General features: G+C 41.6%; 1 protein-coding gene across 1 annotated transcript in view; it reads right to left on the bottom strand.

Moving 5' to 3' along the window:
* Window positions 1-15140, bottom strand: part of DNAJC16 (DnaJ heat shock protein family (Hsp40) member C16) — a 36685-nt gene that overhangs the window by 4931 nt on the left and 16614 nt on the right. The window contains exons 7-14 of the mRNA XM_067472877.1: window positions 14827-14985; window positions 14351-14481; window positions 9290-9473; window positions 6950-7132; window positions 6199-6275; window positions 5023-5103; window positions 2795-2890; window positions 2538-2705 (exon numbers count right to left, since the gene is read on the bottom strand). Coding sequence (XP_067328978.1) covers window positions 2538-2705; window positions 2795-2890; window positions 5023-5103; window positions 6199-6275; window positions 6950-7132; window positions 9290-9473; window positions 14351-14481; window positions 14827-14985 — 1079 coding nt within the window. The remainder of the gene's footprint in view (window positions 1-2537; window positions 2706-2794; window positions 2891-5022; window positions 5104-6198; window positions 6276-6949; window positions 7133-9289; window positions 9474-14350; window positions 14482-14826; window positions 14986-15140) is intronic.

The raw sequence follows: 15140 nt of genomic DNA, 5'->3' as shown, positions 1-15140 counted from the left end.
TCTATCATTGGTGGGGTTCAAGGGGCTCTTTGATTGTAGGTGAACTATAAATCCCAGCAGCTATAACTCCCAAATGTCAAGGTCTATTTTCCTCAAACCCCACCAGTGTTCACATTTGGCCACATTGAGTATTTGTGCCAAGTTTGGTCCAGATCCATCCTTCTTTGAGTCCACAGTGATCTCTGGATGTAGGTGAACTACAAATCCCAGCAACTACAACTCCCAAATGACAAAATCAATTTTTTTGAGTGAAGGACATACATTGTGTTGTTAGGTGTCTTGTGTCCAAATTTGGTGCCAATTTGTCCTATGGTTTTTGCGTTCTGCTAACCCCACAAACGACCATTACATTTTTATATATATAGATTGCTTTGTCCCATAACCAGGTTTTGAGTGTATATGATATAATAATAATAATAATAATAATAATAATAATAATATAATAATAATGGATAATAATTCAACAGTAATTCTATTTTTCTTTATGAATTAGTCTAATAATAATAATAAATAATTCAACAACATCACAGCACAAGGAGAGAGAATACACTGTACATGACTTCCTTATATACAATTCATTTACACATAGCAATCAAGTCTAATAATAATAAATTATAATAATGAATAATAATTTAACAGTAATTCCATTTTTCTTTATGAATCTTAGTCTAATAATAATAAATAATAATAATGGACAATAATTCAACAGTAATTCTATTTTTCTTTATGAATCTTAGTTAATAATAATAATAAATTATAATAATGAATAATAATTTAACAGTAATTCCATTTTTCTTTATGAATCTTAGTCTAATAATAATAAATAATAATAATGGACAATAATTCAACAGTAATTCTATTTTTCTTTATGAATCTTAGTCTAATAATAATAAATTATAATAATGGATAATAATTCTAAGTTATTCCTTTTGTACTGTGAAGGGGTAATAATAATAATAATAAAATAATAATAATGAATTATAATAATGAATAATAATTTAACAGTAATTCAATTTTTCTTTATGAATCTTAGTCTAATAATAATAATAGTTATAATAATGGATAATAATTTAATAGTAAAGGGGTTGGACTAGAACCGTGATGGTGAACCTATGACACGCAGATCAGCACTGACACGCATTACTGGACTACAACAACAACAACCACAACCACAACCACAACAACCTAATAATAATAATAATAGTTATAATAATAGTTATAATAAAGGATAATAATATTTTCCAGTAATTCTATTTTTCTTTATGAATCTTAGTCTAATAATAATAATGAATTATAATAATGAATAATAATTTAACAGTAATTCCATTTTTCTTTATGAATCTTAGTCTAATAATAATAATAAATTATAATAATGGATAATAATTTAATAGTAAGGGGGTTGGACTAGAACCGTGAGGGTGAACCTGACACGCGTCTCATCACTGACACGCATCACTGGACTACAACAACAACAACCACAACCACAACCACAACAACCTAATAATAATAATAATAATAATAGTTATAATAATAATAGTTATAATAAAGGATAATAATTTAATAGTAAGGGGGTTGGAGTAGAACCATGATGGTGAACCTATGACACGCGGATCAGCACTGACACGCATCACTGGACTAGAACAACAACAACCACAACCACAACAACCTAATAATAATAATAATAATAATAATAATAATAATAATAGTTATAATAATGGATAATAATTTAATAGTAAAGGGGTTGGACTAGAACTGTGATGGTGAACCTATGACACGCAGATCAGCACTGACACGCATCACTGGACTAGAACAACAACAACCACAACCACAACCACAACAACCTAATAATAATAATAATAATAATAATAATAGTTATAATAATGGATAATAATTTAATAGTAAAGGGGTTGGACTAGAACTGTGATGGTGAACCTATGACACGCAGATCAGCACTGACACGCATCACTGGACTAGAACAACCACAACCACAACCACAACCACAACAACCTAATAATAATAATAATAATAGTTATAATAATGGATAATAATTTAATAGTAAAGGGGTTGGACTAGAACCGTGATGGTGAACCTATGACACGCAGATCAGCACTGACACGCATCACTGGACTAGAACAACCACAACCACAACCACAACAACCTAATAATAATAATAATAATAATAATAGTTATAATAATGGATAATAATTTAATAGTAAAGGGGTTGGACTAGAACCGTGATGGTGAACCTATGACACGCAGATCAGCACTGACACGCATCACTGGACTAGAACAACCACAACCACAACCACAACAACCTAATAATAATAATAATAATAATAGTAATAGTTACAATAAAGGATAATAATTTAATAGTAAGGGGGTTGGAGTAGAACCATGATGGCGAACCTATGGCACACGTATCAGCACTGACACGCATCACTGGACTAGAACAACCACAACCACAACCACAACAACCTAATAATAATAATAATAATAATAATAATAATAATAGTTATAATAAAGGAGACAAGACGCACCCGGTGAAGGAGTAGACTTCGAGGGCGAACTTCTGGAGCAGAGGGGTCTTGGTGGCATTGGAGAGGACCAGCACCACGTTCATGTGCCCGGGCCTCAGGCGCACCAGGTTGCTGGTGTAGGTGATGTCCGTCAGCTCCGTCACCTCCACAAAGCCCTTCTTGGGCATCCTGTATAGACACATAGATACGTTGTTGTTGCCGTCCTCGTCCCCCCAGACCTCCGCTTGGACCCCAAACGCAAACCCTGGGGGAGAGACCTGCTCTCTTTGTTGACGCCGGTGTCGTTCCTCTCGCTCTTGGAAGGCCCCTCTTCCTTCTTGGGCGGAGGAGAATCCCGCTCGTCACTCGAGTCACTGGGAAAAAAATAACAATAACAATATAGATAGAAGGATAGAATTGTTATTATATTATTATTTGTTATTATTATTATTAATATTATTAGACTCATAGGGTTGGAAGGAACCCCAAAGGCCATCCGGTCCAACCCCCTTCTGCCATAAAGGAAGATATAATAATTACTATTAAATCATTATCAGTTAATATTATAATGTATTATTATTATTATTATTATTATTATTATTATTATTAGTACTATTACTAGACTCATAGGGTTGGAGGTGTGAAGGAGGGTAAAACTACTGCCACCTAATCTGTGAGGAAAGCCGGGCAATGATCAATATCAGCTTATGAGCTGGTTTATAAAGGGACTATTATTTACAGAAGTATTGATAGCGTAGCGTTTTCTGTCCCTGGCTTGACTTTACTCCTTATGCAGGCTGTTTGACTTAAGAGAAACTGTATCAGGCAAGGCTTGAGGAAAACAGTAACAATTTTACTGGAACAAGCAAGGTATAACAGATTCGATTGTTTCTTCACAAAAGGCACGAATCTTGACTGGTTACATTAGTAAGGTTTCATGAGTAACCTCAGGCATAGACTTCCAGAGGTTTCTATACGCAGATGTATCTCTTCTGGACAACTGTCCCAACAAAAGAAATAAGCCAAAAGGCCTATTCAACAGAATTGGCTCCCAGCCAAACGTTGATTCTTAACCCAGAATCAATAACCGCCTGTGGTTTTATCACTACCGGGTCCTTTTCTGTAACCCCTTTGGTCACCAATTTATTCCCTGAATCTCCACCCAGAGACTCAGTCTTCCCTGTAGCTCACCGGCTTACAGACTGCCACTTTCAAACAGCTGCGCCGTGAAGAGGCAGTTGGCTCCGCCCCCGTTGCTATGGCAACTCAGCTCAAGCCACCAGCCACCATCTCTAACAAAACATAATCCTACATACTTACCATTTATTAACTACTGTTTAAACAACACATAACCATAAGAATAAAAGTTACACATCGTCACAGGAGGGAACCCCAAAGGCTATCCAGTTCAACCACATCTGCCAGGCAGAAAGATAGAATTAATATTATATTATTATCAATTATTGTAATTTATTATTATTATTATTATTATTATTATTATTATTATATTGTTATTATTATTATTATTAATAACAATAACAATATAGATAGGAGGATAGAATTGTTATTATATTATTATTTGTTATTATTATTATTAATATTATTAGACTCATAGGGTTGAAAGGAACCCCATAGGCCATCCGGACCAACCCCCTTCTGCCATAAAGGAAAATACAATAATTACTATTAAATCATTATCAATTAATATTATAATGTATTATTATTATAATGTATTATTATTAATAATAGACTCATAGGTTTCGAAGGAACCCCATAGACCATCCAGTTCACCCCCTTCTGTCATAAAGGAAGATATAATAATTACTATTAAATCATTATCAATTAATATTATAATGTATTATTATTATTATTATTATTACTACTACTACTACTACTATTACTAGATTCATAGGGTTGGAAGGAAGCCCAAAGGCCATCCAGTCCAACCCCTTTCTGCCATAAAGGAAGACATAATAATTACTATTAAATCATTATCACTTAATATTATAATGTATTATTACTACTACTACTACTACTACTACTACTACTATTACTAGATTCATAGGGTTGAAAGGAACCCCAAAGGCCATCCAGTCCAACCCCCTTCTGCCATAAAGGAAGATATAATAATTACTATTAAATCATTATCAATTAATATTATAATGTATTACTACTACTACTACTACTACTACTACTATTACTAGATTCATAGGGTTGGAAGGAAGCCCAAAGGCCATCCGGTCCAACCCCCTTCTGCCATAAAGGAAGATATAATAATTACTATTAAATCATTATCAATTAATATTATAATGTATTACTACTACTACTACTACTACTACTATTACTAGATTCATAGGGTTGGAAGGAAGCCCAAAGGCCATCCGGTCCAACCCCCTTCTGCCATAAAGGAAGACATAATAATTACTATTAAATCATTATCAATTAATACTCTATTTTATTGTTGTTTCAGTTGTTGTTGTTGTTATTGTTGTTGCTGTTATTGTACCTGAAAGCCTGAACGATGACCGTCCCGAAGAGGATGAAGAGGGCCGAGAAAATCAAAGACAAGAGAGGCATCATTTCTCGCCTGGAAGAGAGGCAGAATAATAAGTCATAATAATAATAATAATAATAATAATAATAATAGAATCCAAGAGTTGGAAGAGAGCCCCAAATGTAATCCAGTCTGACCCCGTTCTGCCAGGCAGGCATCACCCAATCCTTCCCAAGAGATGACCGTCCAAACTCTTCTTCTAATAAAAATAAACATTAATGCTGATCATGATAACAATAATCAATAGATTTCCTATTGTCATAGGAAATCTGCTACAAAACAGGAGCTTTTTTGTTGAGTTCCAGGGTCAGAAAAAGTGATGGCGGAAACAGAACGGCCTGCTTTAGGGGAGCGTGCTTGCTCCATCCATGTTCAACATCTACACAAATGACCAGTGTGGGGCGTAACATTGCACATAACTGAATACGTAATGCCACACCACATATGTAGTTTTCTGTCACCACTTTAATACCTGGGATGTACTCTGTTTCTGTCCTTTTACAGGTGCTTTTCTTCTTGACTCAGTGAGGAGAAAAAGAATTTCCTTTCTAAATCCCTTTACCGCCTTGTACTGCTGCAGTTTCCCTTTTTAAATTGGCTGGGGCTTTCTTGTGAGCTGTTAAACCTTTGTGCTTTATATCACAGGCTTGAGACACTCCGGTAAGCAACCAAGTAACAAAGTTGATTTATAGCTTCTGGTTCCAATGCTCTATTTCCCGACTGCTTCTCTCTAACCGAGGTTCCTAACAGCTCCCTTTTTTTAAACTCACAAACTCTAACTGCCTCTTTCAAACTTGACTCCGCCCCTTTTAGAATGTTTAGTTCTGTAACTGCCATTCTGGCTCAAATCCTGGCATACTCTCATCTGCAAACGAACAATTGGCTTCACATATGCAAATGAATCCTGCCTTCACTGTTGCTACCCTATTTGAGCCAATTCTTCCCTATGAACCATATTGTAACCTAGAGCTACAAACCAAAAATACAGCATAGATCATAAAATTCACTACAACCAGCTACTGCCAGAAGGGACAGAGAGTTTCATCTGTGCCATCACCACTCAAAGCAGGGAGCTTTGAGATGGTTGAACAAAAGCTCTCCAAATCCAAGTCGATATCAAAGGCTTACCAGTTGCTGTGGAAGAGACTGTCCCAGCAGTCGGAGAAGTAGTCCATGCTGGAATAGATCCATCGCAGGAAGAAAACCTACGGAAGAAGGATGAGAGTGAATTAGAGGGATGAGAGAGAGAGAGAGAGATGAGAAATAAGTGAGAGACAATGATATCTAGATGACAAATGAGAGAGAGAAGATAGATACGAGGTTTGAATGAAAAGTAATGCCTCCACCTTCGTAACACCTCAACAGATGGCAGTACTGGAATGCGGCAGTAGACTCTCCTCTACAGTTCCCTTTTGGCAGGAAGCCTTAGCATTGAACAGATATTTGTAACAGTAACTTTGTACAGTTGGGAAAGGCGTGGGGGTAAGGCAGAAAGGCTACCTAAACTCCGCCTGCCCCCACGCCCTGCTTTTCCTGCAAGCTCCTCCTCTTGGCACCACACAGCCCTGTGGGAAGAGCAGGAGGAGGAGCTGATCAGGAGTGCTAGCTTTTTGGCTGGCACAGGGGGTCGGCAGCCATTTTGGAGGGGGCGGGGCCATCCAAGGCAGCTTCACGACCCCCTGAAAATGGCCCAACGACCCTCCTGGGGGTCGCGAACCCCAGGTTGAGAACCGCTGCTATAAGCCCAATAGTCTCTCCTCAAACTCCTTTCAAAGGAAATGCCACACAATGAAACAGGAAATAACACTTTCAAACCAGGAATAGATTTTCCTTTTCAACTTTTGTGATGTAGTGCTATTCCTTGGCCAAAACGACTTACGGGTGCGAGTTCGTCGTTCAGGTCCATCAGGACGGCGTCACCAGAGAGGAAGCCTGGCTCTGTCCGCAGCTGACCCAACAGGTCCAGAAGCAGGAAGTGATCGTCTTCACTTCCGCTCCAGGGATCCTCCAGGGCCTTGTAGGCTACCCTCCCGACATCGTTGCGCCGCTCCAGGATGACCACCTGAGGAAAAGAATATAGTGTGTCTATCGTATCTATGGCTGGATGGTCATCTGTCAGGAGGAATCGCATGGTGTCTTCCTTTACGGCAGACTGGGTGGCCTTTGGGGTCTCTCCTGACTCTAGGTTCCTATCATCTATATATATAAAAATGCTCTGGTCGTTTTGAGTGACATCGTAACTCAAAATCTGTTGGACAAACTACCGCCGAATTTGGCCACAAGACACCTACTAACCCAAGGAGTGACCATCGCTCAAAAAATTGATTTTGTCATTTGGGAGTTGTAGTTGCTGGGATTTATAGTTCACCTACAATCAAAGAGCATTCTGAACTCTACCAACAATGGAATTGAACCAAACTTGGCACACAGGACTCCCATGACCAACAGAAAATACCGGAAGGGTTTAGTGGGCATTGACCTTGGGTTTTGCAGTTTCAGTTCACCTACATCCAGAGAGCACTGTGGACTGAAACAATGAAGTATCTGGATCAAACTTGGCCCAAATACTCCATATGCCCAAATATGTACACGGATGGAGTTTGGGGGAAATAGGAGATTTCTGTCTTTTATGATTGGGCATCAAGCATTCTGCTTTAGCGTTTTGCCTTTTGTATTAACAACTGCCCCGCGTGTTTCTACTAAGTGTATGGCTATCTATCATATCTGTGGCTGGATGGCCATCTGTTGGGAGGGCTTTGATGGTATTTTCCTTTATGGCAGAAGCGGGATGGACTGGGGTCTTCTTCTTATGATAGATATGGAACCTAGTTTATCTATCTATCAAGGGTACTTTTTGTGCTTTTCTTACATAGCAAAGGGTTGGACTAGATGGCTCATGAGGTCTCTTCTAACTCTATTATTTTATAACGGATCTCCGAACGGATCTCCCTTTATGTCCCACCCCGGAGTCTTCCGGGGAGGCTTCCGGGGAGGCCCTGCTCTCGACCCCGCCTCTATCACAAGTGAAGTTGGCGGGGACGAGGAGCAGGGCCTTCTCGGTGGTGGCCCCTCACCTGTGGAATTCACTCCTCGGGGAAATTAGATCTGCAACATCGCTCCTTTCCTTCAGGAAAAAACTGAAAACATGGATTTGGGACCAGGCATTCGGACAATCGGGCAGATGAAGAAAGAACTTTGACGACGATTAGGAAATGATTAATGGATTAGTACTATGGAACTCTGAAAGACGGAACGCTGAGCACGAGAGTAGTTTTTATATTATTTTTATATGATGTGTTCTGTACTAGTTGTGGACTGTTTTAATTGTGATAACTGTTTTTAACTTTGGTTTTGTATATTTTGTGTAAAGTGTATAGGCATTGAATTGTGCCTTTTTTGTAAGCCGCCCTGAGTCCTCCCTCGGGGGTTGAGAAGGGCAGGGTAAAAGTACCTGTAATAATAATAAATAAATAACCATGGCTGGATGGTCATCTGCCAGAAGGGATCAGATGGTGTCTTCCTTTATGGCAGAAAAGGGTTGTACTGGTTGGCCTTTGGGGGTGTCTTACAACTCTAGGATTCTATGATACAGAGTATCTATCTATCTATCTATCTATCTATCTATCTATTAAGGCTGGGCGGTTTCGTTCGTTAATTTCGTAATTTGTTATTAATTTGTTATTTTTTTTATAACGAAGCGATATTGAACCATTCAGGAGCAACTAAAAATCGAAACGAATTTTTCAATTCGTTTCGTAATTGTTTCGTAATTGTTTCGTATTCGTTTCGAAATTGTTTCGTTATTATTTCCGCATGTCTGGGGCAAGTTTTACAGTTGTTGTTTGTTTAATCAGTGAAAAAAATATATAATTATCACACCAACAGTCAACAACAGAGGGAGAGGGAAGCTTCAGAAGTTCCCCCTGTCCCATTTGGAGGTTTTTTAGCGTATTGCGCGGTCGCGTCCGCCATTAACGAATCGATTCGCAATTGTTTCGTAATTGTTTCGTAATTTCCGAAATTTCGTAAATTTCAAACTTTTTTAAAGAAAAATTTCGGAATTCTTTTAAAAATTGAAACGCAAAAACCCCCTAAAAACGAATCGAGTTTAGAAACAAATTTTTCCGTGGTTGCCCAGCCCTACTATCTATCTATCATATCAGTGGCTGGATGGCCCTCTGTCCGGAGAGAACAGATGCTATCTTACTGGTGCACTCACCGCCGACTTCCCCCAGAGTCCCTCCTGGTTGGGGAGCAAGGTGTGGACAAACTGCTGCTGGTAGTTGCTGTAGATGTGGACAAACCTCAGGGTGTCCTTGGTGTTGGCCAGGGCAAAGGCCAGGAAGGCTTCGTAGCCGGCCTCGTATTTCTGCCCCTCGCCCGTGATCAGCACCACGCAGTACCTGGGCAGCGAGGAGAAAGGGAAGAAACGCCATTTTGTTGAATGAATATAATTGTATGATTGGGGTTTGGCCAACAATTCCTTCCCACCCATGATACAATAGACTCCTGTAAAGATTTAATTTACTAACAAAGCTCCGTAACCTATATTAACCGCCTTGACTACTGCAACGCTCTCTACGTGGGGCTGCCCTTGAAGATGGCCCGGAAGCTCCAGCTAGTCCAGCGCGCGGCAGCTATGTTACTAAGAGCCGTCGCAAACTCTGTTCCTGCGGGAGCAAACCTTGCTAGCACGTCCCTGACGTCATGAGCCTGCGTCTCTCGCCCCGCCCCTTTCTCCGCCCCTTTCTCTTTGCCAGCGTGGTTTTTCCTTTGCTAGGGCAGCATTGCCCGCATTTTCTCTCAGTTGAATTCTGCCAACCACTCTCGCAAGGAGAAAGAGGCGGAGAAAGGGGCGGGGCGAGAGGCGGAGTCTCATGACGTCAGGGACATGCTAGCAAGGTTTGCTCCCGCAGGAACAGAGTTTGCGACGGGTCTAACAAGAGCGGGACGCAGGGAGCACACAACGCCCTTGTTGTTCCAGCTCCACTGGCTGCCGATCTGCTACCGGGCCCAATTCAAGGTGCTGGCGTTGGCCTACAAAGCCCTAAACGGTTCCGGCCCAAAATACTTGTCTGACTGCATCTCGGCCTATAAGCCCACGAGGACTTTGAGATCGTCCGGGGAGGCCCTTCTCTCGATCCCGCTCGCCTCACAGGCACGGCTGGCGGGGACGAGGGATAGGGCCTTCTCGGTGGTGGCCCCCCGGCTGTAGAACACCCTCCCTGTAGACATCAGACAGGCGCCCTCCCTCATGACATTCCGCAAGAGACTAAAGACGTGGTTGTTTGAGAAGGCGTTTGACTAAGTGCTACGACAATTGGCAATGATGATTGGAACGGAATATGGAAAACGAGATTGGATTGTGATTCTATGATGAGACGTCGCGAATGATTTAGTGTAATTGTATTATTGATAGTGATGTTGTTATCGTTGTTTGTGATATTGACTTTATTGTAAATTGTTTTTATATGTTGTACACCGCCGTGAGTCGCCCTAGGGCTGAGAACGGCGGTCTACAAGTGTAGTAAATAAATAAATAAATAAATATCATACTTTTATCTTCATTCCTTTTTCCCCCTTCCCCCATTTCATTATCTATTTATTTATTTAAAACATTTATATTCTGCCTTTCCCAACCCAAAGGGGACTCAGGGTGGAGCATAACATGTATACGGCAAACATTCAATGCCGGCTTTTGGTCGATTCTGGGAAATCTGCTACAAAACAGGAGCTTTTTTGTTGAGTTTCAGGGCCAGAGAAGCAGATGGCGGAAACAGAAGAACGGCCTGCCTCGGGGGAGCGTGCTTGCTCCATCCATGTTCAACATCTGCACAAATGACCAGCCACTGCCAGAAGGGACAGAGAGCTACATCTATGCTGATGATCGTGCCATCACCACTCAAGGAAATCAGCTACAAAACAGGAGCTTTTTTGTTGAGTCCCAGGGCCAAAGAAGCAGATGGCGGAAACAGAAGAACGGCCTGCCTCAGGGGAGCCTGCTTGCTCCATCCATGTTCAACATCTGCACAAATGACCAGCCACTACCAGAAGGGAGAGAGAGTTTCATCTATGCTGATGATCGTGCCATCACCACTCAAGGAAATCAGCTACCGAACAGGAGCTTCTTTGTTGAGTTCCAAGGCCAGAGAAGCAGAAGGCGGAAACAGAACGGCCTGCCTCAGGGGAGCCTGCTTGCTCCATCCATGTTCAACATCTGCACAAATGACCAGCCACTACCAGAAGGGAGAGAGAGTTTCATCTATGCTGATGATCGTGCCATCACCACTCAAGGAAATCAGCTACCGAACAGGAGCTTCTTTGTTGAGTTCCAAGGCCAGAGAAGCAGAAGGCGGAAACAGAACGGCCTGCCTCAGGGGAGCCTGCTTGCTCCATCCATGTTCAACATCTACACAAATGACCAGCCACTGCCAGAAGGGACAGAGAGTTTCATCTATGCTGATGATCGTGCCATCACCGCTCAAGCAGAGAGTTTTGAGATGGTTGAACAGAAGCTCTCCGAAGCTCTAGGTGCTCTTACCGCCTATTTCAGGGAAAACCAGCTGATCCCTAATCCATCTAAAACACAGACATGTGCCTTTCACCTCAAGAACAGACAAGCATCCCGAGCTCTGAGGATTATTACCTGGGAAGGAAGGAATCCCACGGGAGTATTGCAGCACACCCAAATACCTGGGAGTCACCCTGGACCGTGCTCTGACCTACAAGAAGCACTGCCCGAACATCAAGCAAAAAGTGGGCGCTAGAAACAATATCATACGAAAGCTGACTGGCACAACCTGAGGATCACAACCAGGCACAGTGAAGGCATCTGCCCTTGCGCTACGCTACTCTGCTGCTTATGCATGCCCAGTGTGGAACACATGTCACCACGCTCAAACAGTAGATGTGGCTCTGAATGAGCCATGCCGCATTATCACGGGGTGTCTGTGCCCCACACCACTGGAGAAATTATACTGCCTTAAAAGTAACTCTTATACAACTGTGTGTACCTTCACCATCCATTACACCCCACCCCCTAATCGCCAAATCACTACTGGAGAAATTACACTGCTTAGCCAGTATTACACCACCTGACATCTGCCGGGAAGTAGCAGCCAATAGTGAAAGGACCAAGGCAGAGACATCTCCAGCTCATCCCTTGTTTGGGTATCAGCCAGCACGTCAATGACTTAAATCAAGAAATAGTGTTCTAAGATCTACAGAGACACTCACTGGAACACCCCAGCAAGCGAGAGTCCAAAAGTGGCAGGCTCAAACCCAGAACCTCAATCAATGGCTGATACCAAATGAGAGGCACCCCCCTGGGCACACAGAAAACTGGGTGACTTGGAAGGCGCTGAACAGACCAATAGTTGCAGCCAATAGTGAAAGGGCCAAGGCAGTGATATCTGGGCTAAGAGTGAAGGATGGTGAGTATGAACGAGCGAATGAATGGATTATGAATGAAGAAGGATGGCGAGTTTGAAGGAGTGAATGAATGGACTAAGAGCAGGGGCGGCTCAACCCATTACGCAAAGTAAGCATTCGCGGTAGAGTTGATTTTGCCCAAGGGTGCTCTTGAGGGAAAATAGATCTTGACATATGCGAGTTGTAGTTACTGGGATGTATAGTTCACCTACAATCAAAGAGCATTCTGAACTCCACCAATGATGGAATTGAACCAAATATGGCACACAAAACTCCCGCGATGAACAGAAAATATATATCAGTGATTGGTTGGGGAGTGCCAAAATACTGTTTGCTTACCATTGAAAATTGCCTAGGGCCGTCTCTGCACACAGGCACCAACGTTTGAGAATGACTGCTGCCCCCTCCTCTGTTTTTGCAAACGTTTATATACCCTCAGGTAAACAAGAATATTTTTTGTCATGGAAAGTACTTTGACCTTTACTCTTCCCGTCCCATCAACCTCTTGATGGAAAGTACCTTCTTGCACCGGCAAACTTTGCGCTTAACCACAAACCAACTTCCTATGCAAACTCGCTAATATAACGACTTTTCAAAAAAGCCAAAGCCTTGAACTTTGTATGACCTCTATACTAACATTTCAGTAAAAGCTTTTAATTTTTAATATTTCTTAGGTTTATGCCTCCTTCAGAATCTCATCCAAACTTTTATATACCCTCAGGTAAACAAGAACATTTTTGTCATGGAAAGTACTTTGACCTTTACTCTTCCTGTCCCATCAACCTCTTGATGGAAAGGACCGTCTCGCACCGGCAAATTTTGCGCTTAACCACAAACCAACTTCCTATGCAAGCTCGCTAATATAACGACTTTTCCAAAAGCCAAAACCTTGAACTTTGTATGACCTCTATACTAATATTTCGGTTCAAGCTTTTAATTTTTAATATTTCTTAGGCTTATGCCTCCTTCAGAATCTCATCCAAACTTTTATATACCCTCAGGTAAATAAGAATATTTTTGTCATGGAAAGTATTTTGACCTTGACTCTTCCTGTCCCATCAACCTCTTGGTGGAAAGTACCTTCTTGCACCTGCAAACTTTGCGCTTAACCACAAACCAACTTCCTATGCAAGCTCACTAATATAATGACTGTTCAAAAAACCAAAACCTTGAACTTTGTATGACCTCTATACTAACATTTCGGTTCAAGCTTTTAATTTTTAATATTTCTTAGGCTTATGCCTCCTTCACAATCGCATCCAAAAGTGAACCAGAGTAAGGATGAAGGCATTGACTTTTCCTTTTATACATCTTCAAATGCAGTGATTGGTGTGGGGGGGGGGGGGCAAAACACTGTTTGCTTATCGTTGAAAATTGCCTAGGGCCGCCTCTGCACACAAGCACCAACGTTTGTGAATGACTGCTGCCTCCTCCTCTGTTTTTGCAAACTTGTATACCCTCAGGTAAACAAGAATATTTTTGTCATGGAAAGTACTTAGACCTTTATTCTTCCTGTCCCATCAACCTCTTGGTGGAAAGGACCTTCTTGCACCGACAAACTTTGCGCTTAGCCACAAACCAACTTCCTATGCAAACTCGCTAATATAACGAAAATTACCTAGGGCTGCCTCTAAGAGTGAAGGATGGTGAGTATGAAGGAGTGAATGAATGAATTAGGGGTGAATGTTAAGGAGTATATGTTATGTTTCCCCCTTTTTGTCCACGTAACCAACATAGCTATTATAAAGCCCATTACTGGAATCCGTGTGTCTACTTCTTTCTTATAGCACTTGGCTCCACTGAAAACGAACGAAAGAACATTTGTATTTGTGACAAGAGCGCCACTGACTTGCGCTGCCGGTGGGACTTCTTGGAGGGGCACAGCTCCTGGAAGAGCTTCTGGCTCGTGAGGCGGGCTGCCATCAGGAACTTGTTCTGGGACAGGAAGTCGTCGATGAGCTGCTTCTTCATGGCCCGGGCCTAGAGGAGAGGGGCAGAAGGGGGAAGGGCCGTCATTTAATAGACCTTAGGAAGAACTTATGGTAGTCTCCTTCTCTGATTTTTAAGTAGAGGATGGATGGTCAACTGTTGGGAGGGATTGGATGTTGTCTTCCAGCCTGGAAAGAGGTTGGACTGGATGGCCTTTGGGGTCCTTTCCAACTCTAGGACATAATGATTCTATGTCGGGCTGGATGGCCCTCAGTCAGGAGGGCTTTGATGGTGTCCTTCCTGGCAGAAGGGGTTTGGACTGGATGGCCCTTGGGATTCCATCCAACTATGAGTCATAATAATAATATTTCAGAGGAGTTCTCTCTCTACACTGACCTGGATGACGTCGGAGGGCTTCTCCACGTTCTCCTTGAAGACCATCATGGTGGGCGTGTAGACGTTGATGTTGTACTGGCTGGAGAGGTCCTCTGTCCCACGAAGGCCCACCGAGACGTAGCCGAAGGACAGGTACTCCCGGTAGGCAAAGGCCGTCAGCTGGAAGGGAATAATAAATAAATAAATAAATATATAAATAATAATAAATAACAATAATTAATAAATAATAATAATAATAAAGGAGGGGGAAGGAGCTCAAACGAGGCCAGAGATCATAGAATTCTAGAGTTGAAAGAGGTGGGTAATAATAATAA

This window comes from Anolis sagrei, chromosome 13 (genome assembly GCF_037176765.1).
Source record: "Anolis sagrei isolate rAnoSag1 chromosome 13, rAnoSag1.mat, whole genome shotgun sequence".
NCBI lineage: Eukaryota > Metazoa > Chordata > Lepidosauria > Squamata > Dactyloidae > Anolis > Anolis sagrei.
Note: the sequence above shows the minus strand (reverse complement) of the source record. Positions and strands in the feature narration are given on the sequence as shown.